Consider the following 23,337-nt stretch of genomic DNA (forward strand, 5'->3'; position numbering starts at 1 on the left):
AAAGGAAGATGCACATATGTGCCCCTCCCATGGCTCAGAGCCCTGGTCTTGCTGGGCATGGGTTGCCTCGGGCTCTCCTTCATGGGGGGCTCAATCCCAGCCAGCTACTCTCCCTTCTGTGCAGAGGGATCCTTGCGGCTTCTATGAACACCCTCTTCCCTTGCTCCCGTGCTGGGGGCGGGGGGTGGGGGGTGGGGGGATAGTGTCCTTTCCGTGCTGGCCCCTCCTTTCCTGTGCTGATGAGAGTTGTGGAGAAGTTTACCTGAAGTGAAAGATTTAGGGACTGGGAGCGGGGAGAAAGAGGGCTGCTCCTTTATTTATCCCCAGGTAATAAAACTGACATTTGTTGCAGATTTATTTTATGCCCGGTCCTGTGCACGGCCTTATACACATGATCCCCATTAAACTCTCATGGATCTGAAAGGATGACGATCCCATTTTACAGATGAAATGAGATTTCACGATACTCCCATTTTACAGATGAAAGGGGCTCGTGGAAAGTAACTAACTTGGCCGAGGTCACCAGCTAGAAGGAGCTGGAGCCAGTCCTATCAAAAACCAGCCTGATGTTTTTGGAGTTATTGTAACTTTTTCTCAGGCTTGGTTGTGAAGAGGATCTAGGTGGGCATCGTGGGAAGCTTCCCACGACTCAGAAGATTGAGAACGAGTCACTAGAAGCTAGCAAGGCCCAGCCTTGGCTCTGGCCCTGGCCACACCCAGTGCTCCCTCACTGCAGGCTTCCTACACACCGTGGCGGTAGGCTTCCCAGGGCCCTTGCCATCACTGCTTGCTCGAACCCCTATGAGCTCAGCTAGTCACTCTGCTTCAGCCTTTGTCCCCTGTCCCCAACCCAGGCTGCTCACAGCCCAGCACCTATGTCAGGCCCCTGCCTCATCCTGGGCAACCCTGCTGACCTTGGGACATAGCCTGCTATTGTTCCATAGAGCACTCAGATTAAAAACCCATGTCCTTCCCAGGACCTGCAAGGCCCCTGTGCTCAGCCCTTCCTACCTCTCTGACTTTGTTCCTTGCAGCTTTCCCTCTGGAGCATTTTGTTCAAACCAAAATGGCCCCCTGGAGGAGCCAGACAGGAAAGATAGTTTTCTGCCGCAGGACTTTTACACTTGCTGTTGCCTCTGTCTGGAACGTTTCCTCCCCAAACTGTCGCCATGGATCAACCCCTCATGTCCCACTCAGCTTCTCCAAACAACCTTCTTCATGAGGACTTTACCAGACACAGTCTAAAACGTCCACCATGGCCGGCTCTTCAAAACTCCCATCCCCCCCCCCTTCCTTTCCCTTCTTAGTGTGTTTCTATCGGATCTGTTAGCTGTATTATAATTATCTTCTTTTGTTGTCTCTCACTCCCATTATAATGTGAACCCATTGAGGGTGGAGGTTTCCTCTGGCTTGGGCACAGCAATGGCCCCAGCACCAAGATTGTGCCTAGCACTGAGTAAGGGCTCAAGAAATCCTTGTGAATGAATGAATGAATGAATGAATGAACAAACGAAGAACTTGATGAACATGGAATGCGATCAGCTGCAGTCAGTCAGAAGGGCAAGTGGAGGACAGTGCCGTCCCTTCCTACCGAGGTCAACCTGAGAGAGGAAAGGGGTGCCATGCAGCAGCGACAGGCCCTGGGCTCTGCCTCTGAAGTGATTCAGCACGCCTGGGCCTTGATCGCTCCATCTGTAAAGGTGGGAGAAGGAAGCCAGCATTCATTAAGAACTGCTCACTCGGTGCCTGGCACTCCCTGAGTCCTCATAGCAGCCATATAAAGTACATGCACTGCCCCTTCTGCAGATGAGGAAACTGAGCCCCAGGGGCCACCAGTCCATATATCTCAGTGCCTGGCAGAGTCCGGAGTACATTCCATGTTCATCAGTTTCCATAACCCGAGCTCTTCATCATCTCTCTGTCCCATTTCCCTTGCACAGAGCTTCTGTCCTCTACCTGCAGGCAGGCACCCCATGCTGAGATCTCCAGGGGCTGTGAATTTCCCACGAGATAAACCAGCATCCAGGACCTCACTGGCCTTGGCAACCGGCCCTGATGTGGACCCCTCTCCCCTGCCTGGCACAAAGCAAAGCTTCCCTCTGGTCCCACCACCCAGCATGGGGTAGGAGAGGGGGAGGCCGAGGGGCTAGCCCATCTCCCAGGTCTGGAAAAAGAGGAAGCAAAAAGTATGTTGATAGTGGGTCTTCCCTTCCTTGTCCCCTTTAATATGGACCAGGTTTAGGGTCCAAAGGCCTGGGCTTCCTCGCCAGGTTTACCTGAGGTGCTTTGCACTGCATGTGTGCTTGATGGGGGTGGGGCTGCTTTCGGGGTTGTGAGCTCAGCACTAGGAGGCCAGGGGCCACACAGCCGAGGGACATCTGACAGGGCATCTTCAGGGCTTCCGGGGTGTCTGTCGACTTCACAGAGCTCCCTGTACTGCTGAGATCAGGCTCCATGAGCATCTTTGCTCTGGGAGTGCCCAAACCACACTCTCCCTGCCTCCCTCCACCCCTGCTGTGAAACGTTGCGCCTGGGAGCTTCCTAGGAGCTTCCCGATCCAGAATGTTGACCTGACATGCTTCTCACTGCAACAGCAGAGTATTGCTCTAACTCCAAATCGGGACCCACCGTGGGAAATCCTCTCATGGAGTCAAGTTAGGCTACAGTGGTGCTGTCTCTGAGATCAATATTACTATCAGATTGCACTTGATAAATGAGAAGTCTTTAAAAGATTATTGACTTTACCCACTTATTTAAAAAGCAAGTAAAAAAAAAATTAGAAAAATAAAAAACAATTAGACAGCCCATTTTTAGTAGCGTTGAGACACTGGGTTCCTGACAGTGTTGAGAAGCATTAACTAGGTCTTAACCCAAAGGCATGAATTTAGAGAGCCATTTCTTCTTATTTTTTTTTGTATTTATTTAAAGGAAACAGTGATCACCAGGACCTGGCAAGAGGGTAGCCGAAACAAGCCATAGAGTGTGCCTGTGTGTCCTTGCATGAATGTGTGCCTCTGTGTGCTTGCATGGACGTGTGCCTGTGTGTGCTTGCATGAATGTGTGCCTGTGTGTGCTCGCATGAATGTGTGCCTGTGTGTGCACGCATGGACGTGTGTCTATGTGTGCATACATGCTTGGATGTGTGTCTCTGTGTGCATGCATACATGTGTGCCTGTGTGTGTGCATGGATGTATGCCTGTGTGTGCACGCATGGACGTGTGTCTGTATGTGCATACATGCATGGATGTGTGCCTCTGCATGTGTGCATGGATGGTTGTGTGTCTATGTGTGAGTGCATGAATGTGTGTCTGTGTGTATGTGCATAGACCTGTCTCTCTGTGTGTGTGCATGGATGGATGTGTGCCTGTGTGTGCTTGCATGCATGTGTCTGTGTGTGTGTGTGCATGGATGTGTGTCTGTGTATGTGCATGGATGTGTGTCTGTGTATGTGCATGGATGTGTGTCTGTGTATGTGTGCATTCATGGATGTGTATCTCTGTGTGAGCATGGATGTGTGTCTGTGTGTGTGTGTGCATTCATGGATGTGTATCTGTGTATGTGCATGGATGTGTGTCTGTGTGTGTGCATGGATGTGTATCTGTGTGTGAGCATGGATGTGTGTCTGTGTGTGCATGGATGGATATGTGTCTGTGCATGCACGTGTGTGCATGAGTATGGGTGCATGAGCACATGTTAGCATTTTAGTTAACTATCAGCATAGCAAAATTCTAAGGTATCATTTAACTACTAAAATGCTATTGCAGTCTTAGGCTGCCTGCAACGCTCAGGATTAAGGCATTCTCAGGTGACTTCTCACCACTACTGGAAAATGCCCCCCACTATATCAACCTATCCTCTCTCCCTCTTCAAAAGATCACAAAGGATAAATAAGATCACCATCCCCAGTTTCTGTTCTCACCAATAACTGACCAAGTTGAGAAGGAATCAGAGAGAAGAAGGTGGGTTGGAACGTGATTCCCAAATCAAACCAAGTCTGAGAGCCACACCTTCCCTCCCTGGGATGCCAGAATGCTGCTTCTCTCACCAGCTTGAGACCATAAAGAAATGAGGTCAAGACATCTGATCGAAGTCACAACACACCTGTAATGTTGTCATAGCTCCGGAAATTCATTTCAATGTGGTCCCATTCCAGTACCATGCAGTTCTCCATGCTGGGCTGAGCAATGGCCACATACACATCATTCTTGGAGTTGAACGTATCCACTGAAACCGACTGGTAGGGCAAAGTCTGATGAACAACAAAATCTGGGAATGGGTATTAAAAAAAAAAAATAGTTTCCATGAGATTCCTTGTGGGATTTATCGCCCACCACTACCCTTCTACCCTTTGTAGCATTGGATTGGAAGAGGACTAGGGAGGAGGGAGGACCAGAGAGAAACAACACACACATCACAGCATGTTTTACTCTGGACGATTCCAGAAGGGTCCTGCCTTGGACAGGATAATGAATGCACAGCTTCGAACGCAGCTCCTTTGAGACCACTAGCTCACGGCTTGGCTATCAGATCTCAACATTTTAAACAAATCTGGTGAAATCTGGCTTTCAAAAACACCAGCGAAAAGATGCCATGGAACAATGTTCCAGAAACAGTCATGAAAATCACTCTGGGAGAAGCGCTGTGGAGGTCTCATTGGTTTGGGAGATGCTGTTATTTCTAGCCATCTCAGGATGGCCCTGGAAGCAAAAAGCCTGTCTCGGTTTGCTTGCTGGGCGCTTCTCAAGCTTACCTGCCCAGGCGTTTGTTTCAGCAGCTGGGAAACTCCCACGCTCCCTTACTCCAGGTTCAAAACCAAAAGTAAACTCCCCGCAGGGCACACTGTGCTCGTGGGAACCAAACCAAGCCCTCTGATACAGACCCAGAGATTTATGAAGCCCGGAGAGCAAGGAAGTTAACTGAAGCACGTTTATTGGTTGTTGGACTCACGGGTGAACAACTGCTATGTCTGTGATGGGACAGCGTCCTGCGGCTCCATGAATAATTACAGTTCTGCGGGATTGTCGTGCCTCGTGGGACCGTCCCGTCTGAGCATGTGTTCTACTCCTACGCTTAACGTTAAGTCAACACTCCTCATCCAAAACCCCCCTGAGCTACCACTGACTCACTGTGTTCTCTTGGTAAGGAGGCACCATTTTACCAAGGAACCGGGTGAGCGGTGCCCTGGGATGCAAGGAGAGTTAGTGTGGGGGGAGCTAGAGAAGCAATGAAGAAAGAATTAAAAAACAACAACAAAAAAACCCCAAACACTAAGAAAGTTTAAGGTAAGTGATTTCTAGGGCTAGAAATTCTTCAATGTGCCCAGCTTCTTGGCAGGCTGAACGCACCCAGGGTCAAATGGTGGTGGGCGTCTGGCTAAGGGAAGTTGCTCCTCTGAGAAAACCCTGGTGAGCAGAGGCAGGATAAGGCAGATGGGGCAGATGCAGGAAAGGAGGGGAGAGACCGAGAGACACTGAGAGATGAGAAGAGTAGAGCAGGGATGAAAAGAGCAGGTATCCCTGATGATCCCTGATGATCCCTGATGATCCCTGATGATCCCTGATGATATCAGGGACAGGGGAAAAGGGAGCAGGGCTGAGGGAATGAGGGCAGCACGAGACACGGGAAAGAGCCCTGTTCCTGGATTCAGACCCCCTGAAACCACTCGCGGCACTTGAGGCCCGGGGCTGTGCCCTTTCCCTGACAAGTCCTCAGTTTACTTCGGTAACATGGGGATGATTCTTACCTACCAAGCTTGATGGCAAGGCTGTAATTTCCCCCAACCGGTAATGTTGGGGGAAATGCCCATCTCAGGGCTTGGCATGAAGTAGATGCTTCATAAATATGGAATTGAGGTCTGAGAAAGGACAGCCTGCCTCCCCTGTCCAACCCAACCCCGTGCTGTTTCTTGAGGAAGTGTCCATCCTAACAGCATCTAAGACAACACGGCAGAGCTGTGACTCCAACGTCTTGCTGAGTGACCCTGGAGAAGTTATCCCACCTCTGGCTGGCTTAGTGTCTTCATCGGATAGTTTAATTCTACTCGGAGTTGTGCGTCACACACACTGAGGGCTCAATACATGTTCACTTTTGGAGCTGTCCCTATCCCTGTTCTGAGTACCCAGTAGGTGCTTAATAAATACTCTGAAGACAGTTGGGGATGAACGAATGATGCATGCAGGTAAGTGTAGGGACAAGAGGGAGAAGCAAAGAGGAGACTACCTCTGCACCTGACAGCAAGACGTGGCCAAGGAAGAGCAGGGACAAATGACAGTAGTGGATGGGGATCCCCTCAACCCCACAGCAGGGAGCAGAGCATCTGCAAGTGCTGAGGCTTTAGGTAAGACCTGCTGGGCTTCTGGTTCCTCTTCTATTTGCAGCTCTGTGCCCTTGGGCAAGAAACTCAAACCTCCGGGTCCGCATCAGTAAGGGTGACACCTATGTCGTGAGGTTGCCCTAGAGACTATGTAAGAGAGCATCAAGTGTTAGCAGCAGAGCCTCGTGTATGGGGAGTCTGATACCGTAGCTTTATGTGCTAGCTTTGTATGCTGTTGAACAATGGCCGTGTTGAGTTGGGGCGTGAACACTTAGGTTCACAACTGGCTCCCAGCCCCCCCGCTTTGTCAACACCCCCACCCCCAAGCTGCTGCTCTATCAAAGAGTAAAAACGGACAAAACTCAAGCAGTAGATAAACAGAAAAAGGAAAATGGTAGCCGTCCTCGTCTGCTTCCCTTTTCTGGAGACAGAAAAGGGCTCTGACAATACGGCTGCATTCTTTTAATTCTGAGACAGCCACACGCCCCTTCTACTTCTCAGGCTGCCTTCGGCTAACGCAAGCCTGGAAGGGTCTGAACGCTCCTGCCTTGCCTCTGACCCGCGTCGCCCGCCTGCACGCTGACATCTCAGAAACACGAGCATTCCCTGACAAATGTAGGCTGTTGAAAGGGCAGACCAGAAAGTTTCCATTTTTTATTAAAAAAAAAAAATCCCAGAACGAAAGAGAGCTGCCAAAATTAGACAGCATTTTACAAATCTAGCTTTTAACGGTTCTATTTTCATTTGTTTTCCCAAAACATTGGTTTCATAATATTTTCTATACGCTGACTCTCTGGTACAACACAGACTGTTAAATCATTTGAATTATAAATCTAATTCTTAATAGGAGAGTCCTTCTCCCCGCCCTCCACCCCCACCCCCAAAAGGGTGGAGAAGGAGAAGGAGAAGGAAGAAGAAATGTCTAAAAGAAAATGATGGGCCACTATGTACTGGGTGGGGTGTGTGAGGGGAGGTGCTGGAGGAATTTAAGATGCTCTACCGTGTCCATTTTAATTCATCTTTCACGACCAGCAAAAGCACATTTGTTCATGCAAAGATCTCCAACAATATACATATTGATATGACATCAATTTACGCGTGTTAAAATATTAATGGCACTCTCCACACAAAGCTTGGCCACTTCCATTCACGTTGGATTAAGTTCATGATGTCAGTGGGACGCTTACAGTTTAGGCCTCGCTCCCACTGGAATCAACAGATTTTTACATCGCTATTTATAGCCCTCGCAGAAAATAAATTATACATGACGCGGATCCTATTGGGAGCGAAACTGCACATTAATGCATTATTTCTCTTTGCATTTCATCAGCCCAGCAATAGGGAAGCTAACAGGACAATTAGGATGCAAAATCCTCTCCCTCTAAGGAATTTAGCGAGTTATCCACCTAACATGGGGAATCATGAGTAGGTAACAGGGATTTTTGAGGTGGCTAAAAATAGACTTGAAAACGGAGGGTTATGGAAGGACGGTGATTAATCTAGAAGCTGAAACAGTCCGGCGGTGGTTCTGCCTTGTTAATTATACCCGGACGCCAGAACACAATGGCAAGAGAATCTCCCTCTCTCTGGGAGGAATAAGATTTTCCTCTACCTGAAGGATTTACGCCTTTCCTGAAAATCTGAGCTAAGAGAAAAATAATGCCCTCCGAGAGTGTACTTCTTACCAAAAATGTAGGAAGGATGCCGTCCTCACTAGTCCCCAGGCTCTAGCTGGGCTTGGGCTTTCTAGCTGCCATACGTCCTCACGCGTTTCCCTCCTGGCCTTTAATAAGGCAGCAAAGGACAAGGCTGGATATGAGCGGAAGACTGGAACCCAAAAGACTCAGAATTTATTGACTTTGTTCTTCAGACTACATCTGGGGGTAGGTCCCGCTGGGGCACACCATTTATTCTTGATGGAGGAAACCATGAAAAAAAGCGAATTTGTTTGTCAGTCTTAAAGGGAGAAGATGGTAGCAAAGATAGAGTCATCACCTGCCTATTCCCAGGGAGAAGTGCTGACGATCTAAATTTTAGTAGGAAGGTTTCTAGCAAAGACAAATATATATAAGAGAGCGAGGATGCCCTAATATGTTAGCAGGCTCATGCTGCCCCATGGGTTCTCTGGGTTTAAGACAGGTTTCCAGAGTGGCTACCTTGGTTCCAAGCCCCGTTTCTTCTCGTGACAATTCTGACAGCCCAGATCATTTTCATAACCGTCCCCAGGGTGCAAAAATCAGAAATCATGTTTTCTCATATAAATTATTCCCTGTTCCAGGCCCTGGATAGCCCATGGCATGTCTCCCAGAGACTGGCCAAATTTTCAGCCACTCTGGCCAGGCGTGAAGAGAACAATGAAAAAGCAGCTCACCTCACCCAGGGTTTAGATAGAGAACTCTCTAGAAAAACTGGAGTGGAGACAGAAAGGCGCCCCAGTGAGCTGTGATTTGGCATTTCACACCAAATGGCCTTGAATGCCACCTTTCGGTGCAAATGTCATTAACTATGACCTCTGATTTATTGCACTCCTCTGCGATATAATAAATATCCTGCTCATGGCCTCTGCTGGCCAATGGGCACCGGCCAATTACACAGCTGAATAAGGCCCTTCCCAATGCTGGGAGACAAGGGCAGCCACACACCTGCACCTTTTCTCCTGGTAAAGACAGAACTTGTCAGGTTCCTTCTTTACTCAGATATCTAGAAACAGTTTTTACTCTGTGAGTTCTTGTTTGTTTATTTGTTTGGAGGGCAGCAGTAGAACTGGCCTAAATGTCACAGTTTGTTCTTGGAGGTTTGTTTTGTTTTTGCCTTTTGAGTTTCTGTCGCTGTTTTCTGAGTTCTCCTGCCTGCTGTTCCCACTGACATGCCTTGAGGCTTCGCAGATATCGGCTCTCAGCTGAAATGTTTATTTTTATAAGTTTGGTAAGCAGGTTTCATACTGGGGATTGATCTGCTTTCCTTTAAAAGCTGGCTTTAGAAGCTGGAGAGACTTCTCCAAGGCCTTTTGGATGGAGACATTCCCCCGCTCCCCCACGAGGTGTGACAGGGAGGCCGTTAGTATTCTAATTTTGTCTTATAACCTGTAAAGTGCATAGATGGAAACTTTGAGGCAGGCTGTGGAAAAATGTAAAATCAAAATTTCTTTACATTTTTCCTCAACAGGAGTGTTTTTCTTTAGGTAGCTAGTTGTTCCCTTACATTTCTATTTTGCCATTGCTTCTAATTCACCAAGTTATCTCTTGGTACGTAGAACCACAAAAGGAATTTATGGATGTTAAAGGCTGGCATTTACCAGGTGTCTGGGTGGCTCAGTAGGTTAAAGCCTCTGCCTTCGGCTCAGGTCATGATCCCAGGGCCCTGGGCTCAAGCCCCTCGTTGGGCTCTCTGCTCTGCAGGGAGCCTGCTTCCTTCCCTCTCTCTCTGCCTGCCTCTCTGCCTACTTGTGATCTCTCTCTCTCTGTCAAATAAATAATAAAAAAAAAATCTTTAAAGGCTGGCATTTACTAGCTGGATGTTCAGTGAACTTCACATAACTCAATCAGGAGCGGTGTGGCCACCCGGACCCCGAGAGCAGGAGCACAGACCTCTCCGTGCTCCACCTGACTTGTACGTGTACTTATCCTCAACTCACCAGTTTTTACTTTGACCCTTAAAAAAACAAATAAAAACTTCAGAGAAATTGGAATTTTGTAAGGAACCAAAATTCAGGCAAAGGACAGTTAACAAAAATCCTTGCAAACTCCTGGGACATTTTCCTGACCACATTATTTCTTTTAGAAGGTTTAAACGTCGCCTAAAATAATTTGGGTAGAATGCCTCTACACCCGCTTTTCTCCATTCCCCGTGGATGACCTAGAAGAAGAAGAGAGTGATTATCCTCCGTAACGGTCTTCAGTGACAGAGGTTCGGAATACCTGTAGTGGTGCATTCATAGTCGAAGCTGGGCACATCATTTAGCTTCTTTTCCTGATACTCTGGCGGACCAATACAGAGGACATCAGAGACTGTGGAATTGGTCATCTTCAACCATAGATACAGCCATTTGGCTTTGCAGTCACATTCAAATTTATTGCCCCTTAAATCGCTAGAAAACAAAACAAAATGCAAACACATAGATGGAGAAACAGACAGGCCTGACATGTTTCAGCAGTCGTATGACACTCCAGCATGATTTAACATCCTCATGTATTAAATACCCCCCCAAAATGAAATTTTTTTAAAAAATTGTTTTTAATGCATCCTATTTCTCGTACTTATCACTGACTGTATTTAATGATCTTCGGTGCCCATGATTTTAACTTGAGCCCGCAGAGAGCTCACAGAGCTAACCTATCACCGTATCCCCAAACTCTTCTGAAACGGTCACCAGGCCATGCTGGAGATGGGGACGTGGGGACAGGGTTGACAGAAGAACACCATGCCCCAAGATGCAGGTTCTCACAAACAAAAGCAGAACATTCTAAGAAGATAGTTTTCTTGAACATGATTGAAACGTTAAGATCTTGTTAAACAATGTCCAGTAAGAAGTGACAGACATTAGAAGATAAAGCAGAGGGATCCGCTGTCTTGAGAAAGGAAACCTCACACCAGCAATCCTACCTTACCAGTGGCCTAATGCCACTAAGTGTATTCCAATAGGGCAGGACCTAACGAATACAATATCAACTGTATGCTGTTTCCCACCACACACTCTTTGTCACCGATTTCTAACCACAACATAAAAGAAATGCAGCAATGGGGGGAGGGGGCTTAAAGACAAGAGTAACTTAGGCACAAAGACAGGCACACATAAACTTAATTTTCCTTACTTACAGTTCAATCAGAGAGTCCAAATCACTGAAGACGTCCCTTGGGAGTGCTTTTATGTGGTTATTGGCCAAAGAACTAGAACAAGAAGTCATATTTTAATGTGGTTATTATCCTCATGCCCTGTCATTCCGAAGTCCCTGAAACAAAGCTAATGATTTAACACAAAGCTCTAACCCCCTTCAGCACAACACGGTTCAATTTCTGGATTTGCGCATTGGTACTGAGATAAAGAAATGAGTTTTGTTGTATAAAGACAGCATTAGAGATGCTAGAGTACAATGTAAGGGTTTTTTGCTTTGTTTTCTAAGGAAGCATTTATTAAGCTCTTTGTTTATATACATTTCTGAAACTTTGGATGGCATCTTGTGTTTCTCAGAATAAAAGCCAAATCTCTCTGATGGCATACAAGACTCTCCATTGTCAAGTTACCCCGATTCCCACTTACTGATGGACTAAATCTCTGATTTCTCAGAACACCCACACTGGCCCCCTGCTACAGCTCAAATGTTCAAGGCACGCTCCCGCCCCGAGGCCTCGGAACTTGTGATTCGTCTGCCTGAACATTTTTCCTTCAGCTACCCACACAGCTCATTCCAACACACAGCTCGCTCTCCTTTAGGTCCGCCCTCAGCAATCCCCCATTCCCTGACCTCTACCGTCTCCCTTCCCTGTTCTGTTGATCCTCACCACACAGCTGTCCCTTGGCATACTACCTATTTTAACGATCTATTCGTTTATTGGCTGTGTGTTCTCCTTGTACATAAGCAATACAGGACAGAGATTTTGGGTTCGTCCACATTTGCATCCCTAGCATCTAAACAGTGCCTGGCACATAGCTGGTGCTCACTAAGTCTTCGTTGAGTGAATGAAGGAAGCACTCAAGAGCGAAAGATAAAAGAAAAGGTGTACAGTCTTGTCCAAGAAGCTCCCTCACAGTCTGAGTGAATTCTATGACTTGTGACTCTATAAAGGATTCAGTAAATTACTCTTTCACATAAAGACGCTCAGCTGTAACCTCATGATAAGATAAAAATCGCCATGAACTAAAATGTTTAGAGAACAGCTGACTGTGATCAATTTCATCTTTTCACTAAGGTTGACCAGAAGCCATTTTGCATTTTTGCTCTTTCTGTTGAAGATCTTTCCAAAACGTCCTAGTCTGTTCTCCCTCTCCAGGAAGAACAAATATCGTCAACCCTTTTTTCTGATGATTCAGGATCATGCAGTGCCCTGTCATCATCCTGCTGAAGACGGATGTCCGTGGTGCTGGGCTGTTGATGTAGCGAGGCGTTGGGTGTTGAAAGACACACATCAAATCTGTGCTTCCCCCCTGGGCATCGTGTTCTAACGGGAATCGGCCAGGAAACCGTTGCCTGCTTTTGTTTTCTTTTATATGGGTGAGTGCAAACAGCAAGACACATAAATCATAAATGCACAGGCAAGTCAGCGCCAACCTCTTTAAAATATATGTATGAAATTAGCCTTTTGTAGCCTCATAGTGATCCATGGCAGAAAGAGAAATTATGGAAATGGGCCTTCTTCTCTCCTCAGCATCAACTCACAGAGAAAGCTCTGAGCCCATTTTAACCTGCACATGCCTCCTGCAAGATACCAAGAGACTCTGGGGAGACCTAATCATTTCAGAATTATGTGCCTTCCCACCTAGGTAACCACAAATGGATTAAAATACAATTTCATCTATTCTTTTATCTTCCTTTCCTAAATGATTTATTGGTACATTTTTAAAAGATGTTGGAAAATAGGCTGAATATGGGATCAGACTGAACATGTCCTAGAAGTGGATTTCTAAAATTTAAAAAAAAAATTGTTTTGTTTTGCTTTTTTGTTGGTTGATGGTCACTTCTTTTGGAAAGCCTAAACAGCTTTTTTAGCTAATTAAAGGTTAATTATTTAGCTAAACAATTTTAGTTAATTGAAACGTATTGTACTGAAGATGGGCTGGTCAAAGCTAAAAAAAAGCGGTATGTTTAGCAACCTTTCCAAGTGTTCAATTTAGATTTCAGAAAGCCAAATTACTTAGATGGACTATTCACTGCACTCACGCTAAGTGCATAACATCTCACTTTCCACTTCATTTTGTCTACAAATTTATGGCACTTACTTCATTTCTAAAACTACTTAACGGCAACCTGTCCCTTGGGCTTCATAGGACTGCTGGAAAACAAATGGCCTAGATTTTAGTTACCGATTGGGATTGCTTCTTCAATGCTTTGAAACCTGATATGTGTTTCTTGAGAACAAGAATGTGAGCCTGTAGGTGTTGGAAAAAGCCATAAGAGATAAAAACCAGATAATCATACAAGCAAATTCCAGATAGTGAATTCTTGCTCTCGTTGCTTAGAAGTTGACATAAACTGGGATGAAGTGGGAAACACTGGTTCATTCTTTAAACAGGGTATTAAATGCTTTAATTACTATCTATATCTTCAACCCGAGGAGTCAATTTTGAAAATCCCTTAGCTTGCCCAGAAGCACAGTACATAAGGAAAATCCAGCCCAGTAAGGAACCCATTGATCAACCAGGGAATCAGAAAGAATGTCGTGCTGGCTTTCAGCCCTGAGCTAGATGCCGGGGAAGAGCAGCACTAATGAACCATCTGCCTGGGCCCTGCCCTCAGGGAACTTTCAGTGCAGCCAGAGGGGGATCAAACTGACATCATGGAACAGTACCAACGGGTAGAGCCCCTGCCATGGTCAGGAGTTGGGGGTGTGGGGTCAGAGCAAGGGCTACAGGAAGGGCAGAGGGGAGATCAAGAATGGCTCCAGGGGGAGACAGAACTTAACCTGGACTTTGAAGGAAAGGCCGATTACAGGAGGTGGAGGGTAGATGAAATAACATCTGGGGCAAGGGAGAGATGTGAGTAATTGGATGGGTTGGGTGTGCATAGGGGTCCACAGAGAGATCAGTGTTCTGTAGACTTTCAGGAAATGAGGCCGGAGAGCTGGGGAGAGGCGGGTTCCATAGGCTTGACTGTAGGATGGCATTGTACACTGGGACAGGTGTATTATTGCATCGGGAGCACTCTGGACCTGGGGTGCCTGGGTGGCTCAGTCAGTTTAGCATCTGACTCTTGATTTCAGCTCAGGTTATGATCTCAGGGTCATGGGATCGAGCCCTGTGTCGAGCTCAGCACTCAGCATGGAGCCTGCTTGAGTCCTTTCTCCCTCTTCCATTATCTCTCTCCCCAGTCCCACAGTGCACGCCGCCCCCCCTTTCTCTCAAAAAAAAAAAAAAAAAGGTAGGACTCTTGCTTTCTACATGTCACACAGAACAGGAGCTGTCTCTACATATGCACACATTACATACACATGGGGTCGTGTGGACAGATAACAAGTACACACACAGTATATACACATATCTACCCATGTATCAGAGACCATGCATCAGAGCAAATGTGTGCAAAGATATGCAATTACACATGCACAATACCTGCACAGTCACACCTCTGTTCAGACCAAGGACCTATAGCCAACTGGTCAAATAAAAATTGACCTCTGGGTTAACTCAGCCAGTCACATGGTCTTTGCTCAGGTTCATGATCTGCCCAGAGCTATTGCTCAAAAACAAAGCCCCTCATTCCTGACTTCTGGCAACCAGATCTATCTGGCCACAGCTGTTCCTGCTGTCTGCGCTCCAGACACCCCCAGCTGTCTTCTTAGCAGACCCTGTCTGGTCACTGGCACTGCCAAGGGTCCTCAGCAGTCCATGAAGAAAGGAGAGACTGCTTAATGAGTGGAGGGGGGCAATGATGTTGCTGTTGATGATGATGGTAACAACCCCAACCATACCTTGAGCCCTTGAGCATTTACCAAGGATAAGGGTCCGGATAATGGCAGGCAAGCAGTAACCCCCCATGTACAATAGTCCTGTGGGGTCAGTATAATCACCCGCATCGTTGGGATAAGGAAACTGTGGCTCAGAAAGGCTAAGCCATGTTAATACATGATGGCCTTGAGATTTGAACCCAAGTCTACATGACTCCAAATCCATTATCTTAACCTTTACAAGAATATGGGGATTTGGTATCTGGGTTCAATCTGAAAACAAAACAACAACAACAAAACAAGACTTTTCCAGAAAGGAAAGAAAACCTGCAGCAATAATGGCAACAAGAGGTTGATACTCTCTGGCATCAATGGTGCCTGTCCAGATGTTTGGACCTCCCTCCCATACACCTTCCTCATCTCTTTAGTCTGCAAGCTTTATTTATCTCTGATAGGACTTCTGCTTCGTAGGACTCCAGAATCAAGGGCTCCCTGAGCCTGCTGACGGACACCTTTGGCTGTATCAGGACTGAAAATGATCTCTTTAGATGTATGAAGTCAAGTCCACCTGCTGAAGTTTCTAGCACCCCTGCCCCCAACCCCACCCAACATCGTCCTATTCTCCCAATTTTCTTTTTTTTTTTTAATATTTTATTTGTTTATTTGACAGAGAGATAGCGAGAGAGGGAACACAAGCAGGGGGAGTAGAAGAGGGAGAAGCAGGCTTCCCACTGAGCAGGGAGCCCAATGTGGGGCTCGAGCCCAGGACCCTGGGATCGTGACCTGAGCCAAAGGCAGACACTTAATGACTGAGCCACCCAGGTGCCCCCAGTTTTCTTTTTATTACCAAAATGAGACACGTTATCTTACTCAATCACAAAGTATCTATCATGCACATGGGACCTGGCTCCTGGCTAATATACTGCTCCTACCAAGACAATGACTATTTTTACATTTCCCTAAACACAGCCACAATTTTTTCCGGTTTCCTAAGTTTGCCAAGTGTGTGCACTTGCTTCATTCTGATATGCCAATTCAGATCAATTTGTTTAATTTTTTTTTCCTCCAGAAAGCTATTAAAGAAGCCAGAGAGCTTAGCTTAAGCTGCAGATTAATCCAACATAAAAGAAAAAAAGCTATTTGCATTCAAATTAGAGCCACCGCAGAAATGTCTCTATTCCACCTCTTCCTAATTTTGATCCCGCATTCAACATTCTTCCGTGAGTCATGGAAGCCTCAGTTCCCAAATCTGTAAAATGGAGATTTTCTAAGTATCATGAAAGATAAAGAAAAGAAGGCTCACGAAGCACGCCAGCCTATGCCCAGGAAGGCAGCAGAAGTAGGTGTGTGAAGGTTTCCACCCCGCTTCCTCCCCAAGCTGCCCCCACCCCTAGCAGCGCAGCGGGTTCCATATGGCCCATACAGGCACGTGGTCCACACCAGCCAATCAGGATGATGGAAAAAGATCATAAAGCCAAGTCCATGAGTAATGACACTGGGCTGCTGCCCATCACCAACACAGAAACCTTTGGGGCCACCTGGAAATTAGTTTCCTTGAGAGAATGTTACCAATATGGACAGCGCAGTCAAGAAAGAGCAAGGCACCAGGAAGTGGACTTTATTCCACCCATGAAAGGGCCGGCAACATGTTTCACGGGACTTACAGGTGAGTCAGGTCACGGAGGCCACGAAAGGCATTTCTTGAAATGGTTTCTATTTTGTTCCCTTCGATGAATCTAAAGAGAAGAGCAGTAGCATTCAAGTGAATTTTTCTCCACTTGGTATCTCTAAAAAATGATATTCAAAACAAAATCTGAAAGCATGCATGAATTTGAAACATTCGTCTCTGAGGGTTAGGTTAGCCACAGCGGCTGCCAAGTAGGAGCTGGGTTTGTGTGCAAGAATGCGTGCACACAAGCGTGTGTTTGGCGCTCCTTCCAGAAGCGGCATGGAAGGCTTCACATTCAGAGCTGGCAACATGGGTAAAAACATCTTGGGGGAAATGGGGGAAAAAAAAAAGAGAAAGCCCTATAAGCCCTATACAAAGGCAGGAAAGTCTTAAACCTCTGCAAGACTGGAATGCTTCCAGACATCTTCCCCACTCCAACCTGCTTACATTTCACAGTGCCTGGCTATTAATACTTTCATTAATATCATTGTCTCTTGGGGGGAGCCCATTGTTTTACATCTCTGCCTTCAAGTTTTTGCCGAAGGAGAATTCCATTAAGCTCAGCTTCTGGCAAACTTGACTTCGGCATGTCCTACACAGTCTAATCTCTGAACAAATGGATAACAAGGCAAGGATTCTCTCAAGATCTCTAAGCCATTAGAAAATAGGAAATATAATGAGGTTGAGCATGGGCCAGACTTCTTGCTCTGTGCTAACATGGCTCAGGGCTAGCACACAGGACCTTGCAGTAATAACTCTGACCATGCTTCAAGACTTTATGGGAAATACATGAAGCGAATTCACTCCCAACTATTCCCTAGGACCACTGGGAGCTACATTTTAGTTTAGGGCATAGCATGACAGCAAATGTAAGAGGGTCTTTGGTGAGATGGTCCAGGGGAAAGGCTTTGCAACACAACACGATGCCACTCGTTAGTGAAATAGTTCTTGATTCTTATACTAACATTTTTTGATGTTGTTTTTTTTTTAAATCGGGGGTCTATTCGGTAATAGAATTCAGAATAGACTGATAAGCGAGCTTCCCCCCAATAACCTTGGCAGTAAGATGAACTGCTCACGAGAGAAAACTGATAGCTTTATATTCGCTACCACAACCCGGCTGTTCCCGTGTTTTGATAGAACCCAGTAGGGCTTAGAATTTCAGTCATACCCCACTTTCCATATTACATATAATATCAGGCTGTGTGAAAGTATACATATTATGTGTACTTGGGAGGAAGAATTCCTTCAGAGACCTCCTTCCTAAGGACATAAAATCAGCAGAGTTTTCTTAGACCCAGGATGCATTTAGAATTCAAACATCTACCTGTTAACCTCAGATAAGAAAGCAGAGAGGAGGCTTTAAAAATCCTTCTGAAGGCTAAGTAAGGAAATCCCATCTGATAGTGGGATTAATATTATTACAAAGTTACAAAAGACAAGGATGAAAGCATTTAAGGGGGAAACGGACAAGAAGGGGGCGGGAAGGGGCAAATAGGGAAGGAAATCAGGAAACGAAATCAGAACACGGGCAAAGCTCATTGCTAGGGGAAGAAAACTGCACACCTGAAAAGGAAAAAACAAAACAAAACACCCTCTTCTTTTAAAGAAGAAAAAATAAAATTAGACTCTCATCAGCAGCTCACAGGAGATACTGCAAATGGAAGAGAGGAGAGTCAAATTAAAAACATGAAGGTGTATCCCCATATAGGGAGCATTTCCTTAAAAATAAGAAACGCTCAGAATCCTTCAGCTTTATTTCTGGCTGATCAGCAAATCCATGCCTAGTTATGAGAGGTAAAAATATCCAACGCAATTTCCAATTGTGCTTACTACATGCCAAATTAAATGTCAGCAGAGAATGAATGAATATCTTTCCTTCTTCGTTTGCTTTCACCCGCTTTGTCTCCAACATCCTACTGTCCCAGCATGTTTATACACAAGTAAACTATAAAAGGTCAGTGCTGAAAAGAGAAGGGGTTTTTCTCCATTTTCTCCACCCCTAAGCTCTCTGGGAGATGCTGTTCTGCTTGGAGAGCAATACAGAGACTCTATGGACATACCAGATGCTCAGCAAAGAGACAAAGCACTGAACTTACAGGTATTCAAGATGGAAAAGTCCAGCAAAAGCATCATCCCGGATGACGGTAAATGAGTTAGAGTTCAGCAATCTGAAAGGAGAGGACAGATCTCAGCGCAGAGATGAATACCTTAAGCAACACAGCGAAACCCTTTCTGTTTCTTTTGTTTTGTTCTGATCCAGGGCAAACACGGGCTCTTCTGAGCCTAAGACTGGCTCCTTTCCCCGAACTCACAGATGCTGATGGACAGTGGCAAGTGGATTCCTTTTGGCTAGATTTTTCTGGTCACCCCCACTGCTTCACTCTTTCTCCCCTGTGGGTCTCAGTAAATAAGACCTGAAAGCTGTTCTCTCAAAACACTCCAGTGCTCAGCACAACTGATCAGCCAGTGAATGCTTTATCATGCACAAGTAACCATGGAATCAGAGATGGAAAAGAACCTAATCCGACTCTATTTTGGGGGAAAATTTGTGCCCAGAGAAGTTAAGTGACTTGACCAAAGTCACACAGCTGAGACCAAAACAATAAACATTTAAAAAATTAAAAAATCCTTTCTTCTATATTACACGTTCCCATGGGAAATAATAAAAAAGCTTAAGAAATCTTCAGAAGCCTCTTTATCAGCACATAGGTTTCTATTAGTCACTACTTAAGTCTATTTGGTGAGATACCTAAAATTGTATTTCCAGCATATGGAAAATATGTTTTAATAGAACTACAATTACCAAGAAATTACAGGTTTTAAAATGTTAAGTACAATGTTATAAGTAGGTCCATAACATTTCAAGAACAAAAAATATCAACACCAAGTTTAGTTAGGAGAAGTGACCTCCTGATGGCTATTTCCTCATATTTTTCTATAGTGCATTGCTGATTTTCAATCTCATCTCCAATTTAAGAAATAGGACAAACAGAATGAGCTATGTACTCATGACTTTGCCTATCACTGACTTGCTTTTGAAAACTGCTTTTTGGACATTTCTTTTCTTCGGCAAACAATCACTGAACTACGATACCAGGCATGGCAGGAGTACTCGCCAAGAGTGGCTAGATGTGGAGCAGCTATGAGTGTGGGGAGGGGGGTACCTGGATGGCTCAGTTTGTTGAGCGGTTGAGTGTCTGACTCTTGATTTCCTTGATTTTGTTTGGCTCAAATCATGATCGAGGGTCCTGACATGGAGTCCTGTGAGGCGCTCTGCGCTCAGTGGGGAGACTTCTTGAGATTCTCTCTTTCCCTCTCCCTTTGCCCCTCCCCCAACTCATGTGCCTGTGCACGCACTCTCTCTCTCTCTCTCTCTCAAATAAATAAATAAATCTTAAAAAAAAAAAAAAAAAGAATTCTGGCTGGGATTTTGGAAAAGTCACTCAACTTCTCAGAGTCTTAGTTTTCTTGTATGTCAAAGGGGGAAATAAAAATACTCTCCTTGTAGGGATGATTAAATAAAATTTTCCATATAAATGTATAGTATGCTGCCTAATCGTTTACATACTCAGTCAACTACAAATGTTTCTATTTCCAAAGACACATAAAGAGTTTAAAATGTAGGTTTTCTTTTAGAGTGAGGTGTCTGGGAAACACTTCATTTAGGTGAAATTCAGGCCATCGCTCAGTGTAATCGCATCCCCCAGTTGCCAAATACAAGTGTTGGGATCTATGATAAAGTCCTTGAGGAAAACATGTGTCAGAAGAAGGAGGGGACACTGAGCAAAGAGCCTGAGACTCAGGTGGGGACACCACAGGACAGTTAACACCAAGAGTTTATTGGGGTATTTAAGGAAGGACTGACACGAAAGAGGCAGAGATAGCTTCTCCCAGGACTGCACCTTCAGGATCCCCATTTTCAGAGAGAACTTCCCATACTCACAGCAGCTGCAGGGAAGGCAGATGGGAAAACATTCGGTCCTTGATTTCCGAAAATGTTCCATTTACCAGGCTCCTATAGGCAAGAAAGAAGCAAAACAAGGCCTGGGTTTTTTTTATTTTTTTTTTATTTTTTTAGAAGGGATTGCAGGCTGGGCAACCAGTATTATCCTCCACCTGTATTTCAAACTCCTCCATGCAGGATGAGGCTTAAAATAGTCAACCAGGAGCTTCTCAGGGGTAGAAATGAGAAGAGTCAAGCCTTCTTCCAATGAACTGGATCAATATGAAAACTAGTCTGAATAATAGAAACCTTTACCATCAGCCTAGCTCCTTCCACAGACATTATCTCAGCAAGTTTAAATCAATCCCCTCACTTCCTTTTCTTAACTACAGGAGGCCCTGGCCGAAAGTGGATAATTGCTTCACCTCTGGCCATGATTCTGTTTGTGTAGACACAGCATTAATGTTGGCAGGGGAAACTCCGGGGTAGGATTAAGCATTCCCCTTGGGAGCACATCTCTGAAAGACACTCAGAGCACTTCTGATTACATGTACTGTGAAAGCCTTGGGGGAAAACTCAAGAGACACCTGAACTTGAATGTGCGATGGGAGGCAATGCCATCTGCCAGATATAATGGTCAATGCGGGGGGCAAGCCGCTTGACTATTTTTGTGACCAGGTCCGCTATCCTTTCTGGCCACAGCAGGACCTCCACACATTAGTTCGAAATTATTTCAGTTAACATGCAGATCAATTAAGCAGCTGCTGTTCTAAAGGATTTAACAAGGGGAATTCCAGTTTCTGGAATCCTCCATGTCACACGACTTAGCAACATTAGGAATAAAAAAGGCCCTACTTTCCTGCCAGCCAGGTCATCCAGAGTTTCTACAGTACAAATGGGAACCCCTTCACTCCTGGACTTTGCCTGGGGTGGGAAGCAGGAGATCTGGAGTACAGGGACCTGAGCAACTTCACCCCTGGGATTCCCTGTCTCCGACTCAGTGGACATCACCCCAGCACCCAGCCCTGGAAGGAGGAAGTTCTTTCAGCAGGAAACATTTCCCAGCAGTAAAGCTATGGCCCGGTAGCCCTTCCACTGCCATTAGGAGAGCCCACTGTAGGGCCTGAATGGTGGTTTGAGGGCAGGTGGAAAGCATTTCTTAGCAGGTGAAGAAGTAAGGTGAACCCTTCCTGTCAATTCCTGCAGTGCTGAAAAAGCAGCCACCCTAATGTGGGGTGGGGAGAGGGGCAAGAAGCTTGTGAACTCCGGGCAAGAAGTCAGGCTGCCTTTCAGAGCTTGGCCGGTGACCTGGGTGCCCCACATGCCCCAAAGCTCTGCCAGCCCTGTGCTCCCCTCTTCCAGGCCTCAGGAGGTGGCCCACCACTTCCAGAGGCTGTGCCTTTACTCGGGTTCCTCCCAACCTGCTGGGTGGACGGGTCGGGAGGAGGCCACAGTGTAAACCACTGCCCCAGGCACGAGGTGGGACGGTGAGGCCTCATCCCTCCCCTGTTTCCGTTCACTCCACTCACGCTGGGCCCCTACCCAATCACCCTTCCCACACACCCCTCCTCTCAAACTTTAATGCGTCCCCAGAATCACCTGGGACGCCAAATGCAGACTCTAAGTCTCCACTCCTAAGACCCCGCTTCATTTAACGCGGGCCCGGCAATCTGCATTGGCACGAGCTCCCCCAGATGGGTCTGAGGCGGGTGGCCCGCGGGCCACACTTCAAGAAACACTGCCACGGGGACTTGTCTGGGTTCTCAGGCTCTGGGGCTCGGGTTCCCTCTACCCTCCCCGGGGCCCGAGACTCCACCCACGTCCCACAGCGCGCCCCCACCCAAACGCCGAAAAGAGGCTTGGAAGTGGGGGGTCAGGGTCGCAAGGTCCAGCGCCAGAGGCAACTCCCCAGCGGCGCCGGGCGCCGGGTGGGGCGGGGACTGGAGGGGTCCCACTCACTCACAGGGAGCTGATGTCGCCCGGCACGATCCTGGGCACCCAGGAGGAGCCCACGCAGATGATGGACTCCTTGGTACAGCTGCAAGTGGCGGGGCAGCGCGCCAGCCGCCTCACCTGCGCGCCCGGCGGGATCAGGCACGCGGCGCTGAGCAGCAGCAGCAGCCACCCCAGCGCCCCGCCGCCGCCCCGCCGCAGCGCCATGCCGGGTCCCCGCCGCCCGCTCCCCGCCCGGGCGCCCACTGCCGCCGCCGCGCCGCGCGCTCGGACCCCGCGCCGCTGCAGGCACGGCCGCCGCTCGCTGCTCCGCCGCCGCCGCCGCCGCCGCTGCTGGCTAGGACGAGGGCGCCGCGGGTGTGGGAGGCCGAGCCGCAGCCGAGCAGCATGCTGGCCGCCACCCCCACTCGCGCCCCCCCACCGGAGCCCGGGCTGCTGGGCGGCCGCCGCCGCTGCGCCCGCCGCACTCGCGCCCGCCTGACATCAGCACTCGCGCCCGCAGCCCGCTCTGGCCAATGAATAATGCCGGGCGGGTGCCCGCCCCCGCCGCGCCCCGCCCGGACCCTCCCGACCCTCCTGGGAGCCGCAGACCTGGGGTGGGAGGGGGGACAGGGAAAGTTGGGTGACCTTGGGGGAGGGGTCGCCCTGGACGGAGACAGACACCCCCCCCGCCCACTCTCCTGGGGGCCCGGCTGGGCGGCGGGAGGCTCAGATCCCCGCAGTCCTTCCTAGGGCTGCAAATGATTTGGGGGAGAAGACACTGGGCTCCTTTCATCTGGGACAAAGTGTGAAGCCACAAAAAAAAAAAAAAAAAAAAAAAAAAAAAAAAAAAAAAGTAGCACCGGAGGACATTCCTTG

At 47.2% G+C, this 23,337-nt stretch overlaps 1 protein-coding gene across 2 annotated transcripts in view; it reads right to left on the reverse strand.

Moving 5' to 3' along the window:
• The window catches only part of LGI2 (leucine rich repeat LGI family member 2), a 29,664-nt gene extending 6,960 nt beyond the window's left edge, over nt 1-22,704 (reverse strand). Inside the window, exons 1-7 of one of the 2 annotated variants that reach the window (XM_032334002.1) lie at nt 22,490-22,704; nt 20,527-20,598; nt 18,680-18,751; nt 16,576-16,647; nt 11,129-11,200; nt 10,231-10,400; nt 4,102-4,266 (exon numbers count right to left, since the gene is read on the reverse strand). In XM_032334002.1, the coding sequence (XP_032189893.1) occupies nt 4,102-4,266; nt 10,231-10,400; nt 11,129-11,200; nt 16,576-16,647; nt 18,680-18,751; nt 20,527-20,598; nt 22,490-22,686 (820 nt within the window). In that variant the 5' untranslated portion in view covers nt 22,687-22,704. The remainder of the gene's footprint in view (nt 1-4,101; nt 4,267-10,230; nt 10,401-11,128; nt 11,201-16,575; nt 16,648-18,679; nt 18,752-20,526; nt 20,599-22,489) is intronic. The other variant, XM_032334003.1, reaches the window with a different exon arrangement.
• Nucleotides 22,705-23,337: the final 633 nt, after the last annotated feature.

The sequence above is a fragment of the Mustela erminea genome, chromosome 2, assembly GCF_009829155.1.
Source record: "Mustela erminea isolate mMusErm1 chromosome 2, mMusErm1.Pri, whole genome shotgun sequence".
Lineage (NCBI taxonomy): Eukaryota > Metazoa > Chordata > Mammalia > Carnivora > Mustelidae > Mustela > Mustela erminea.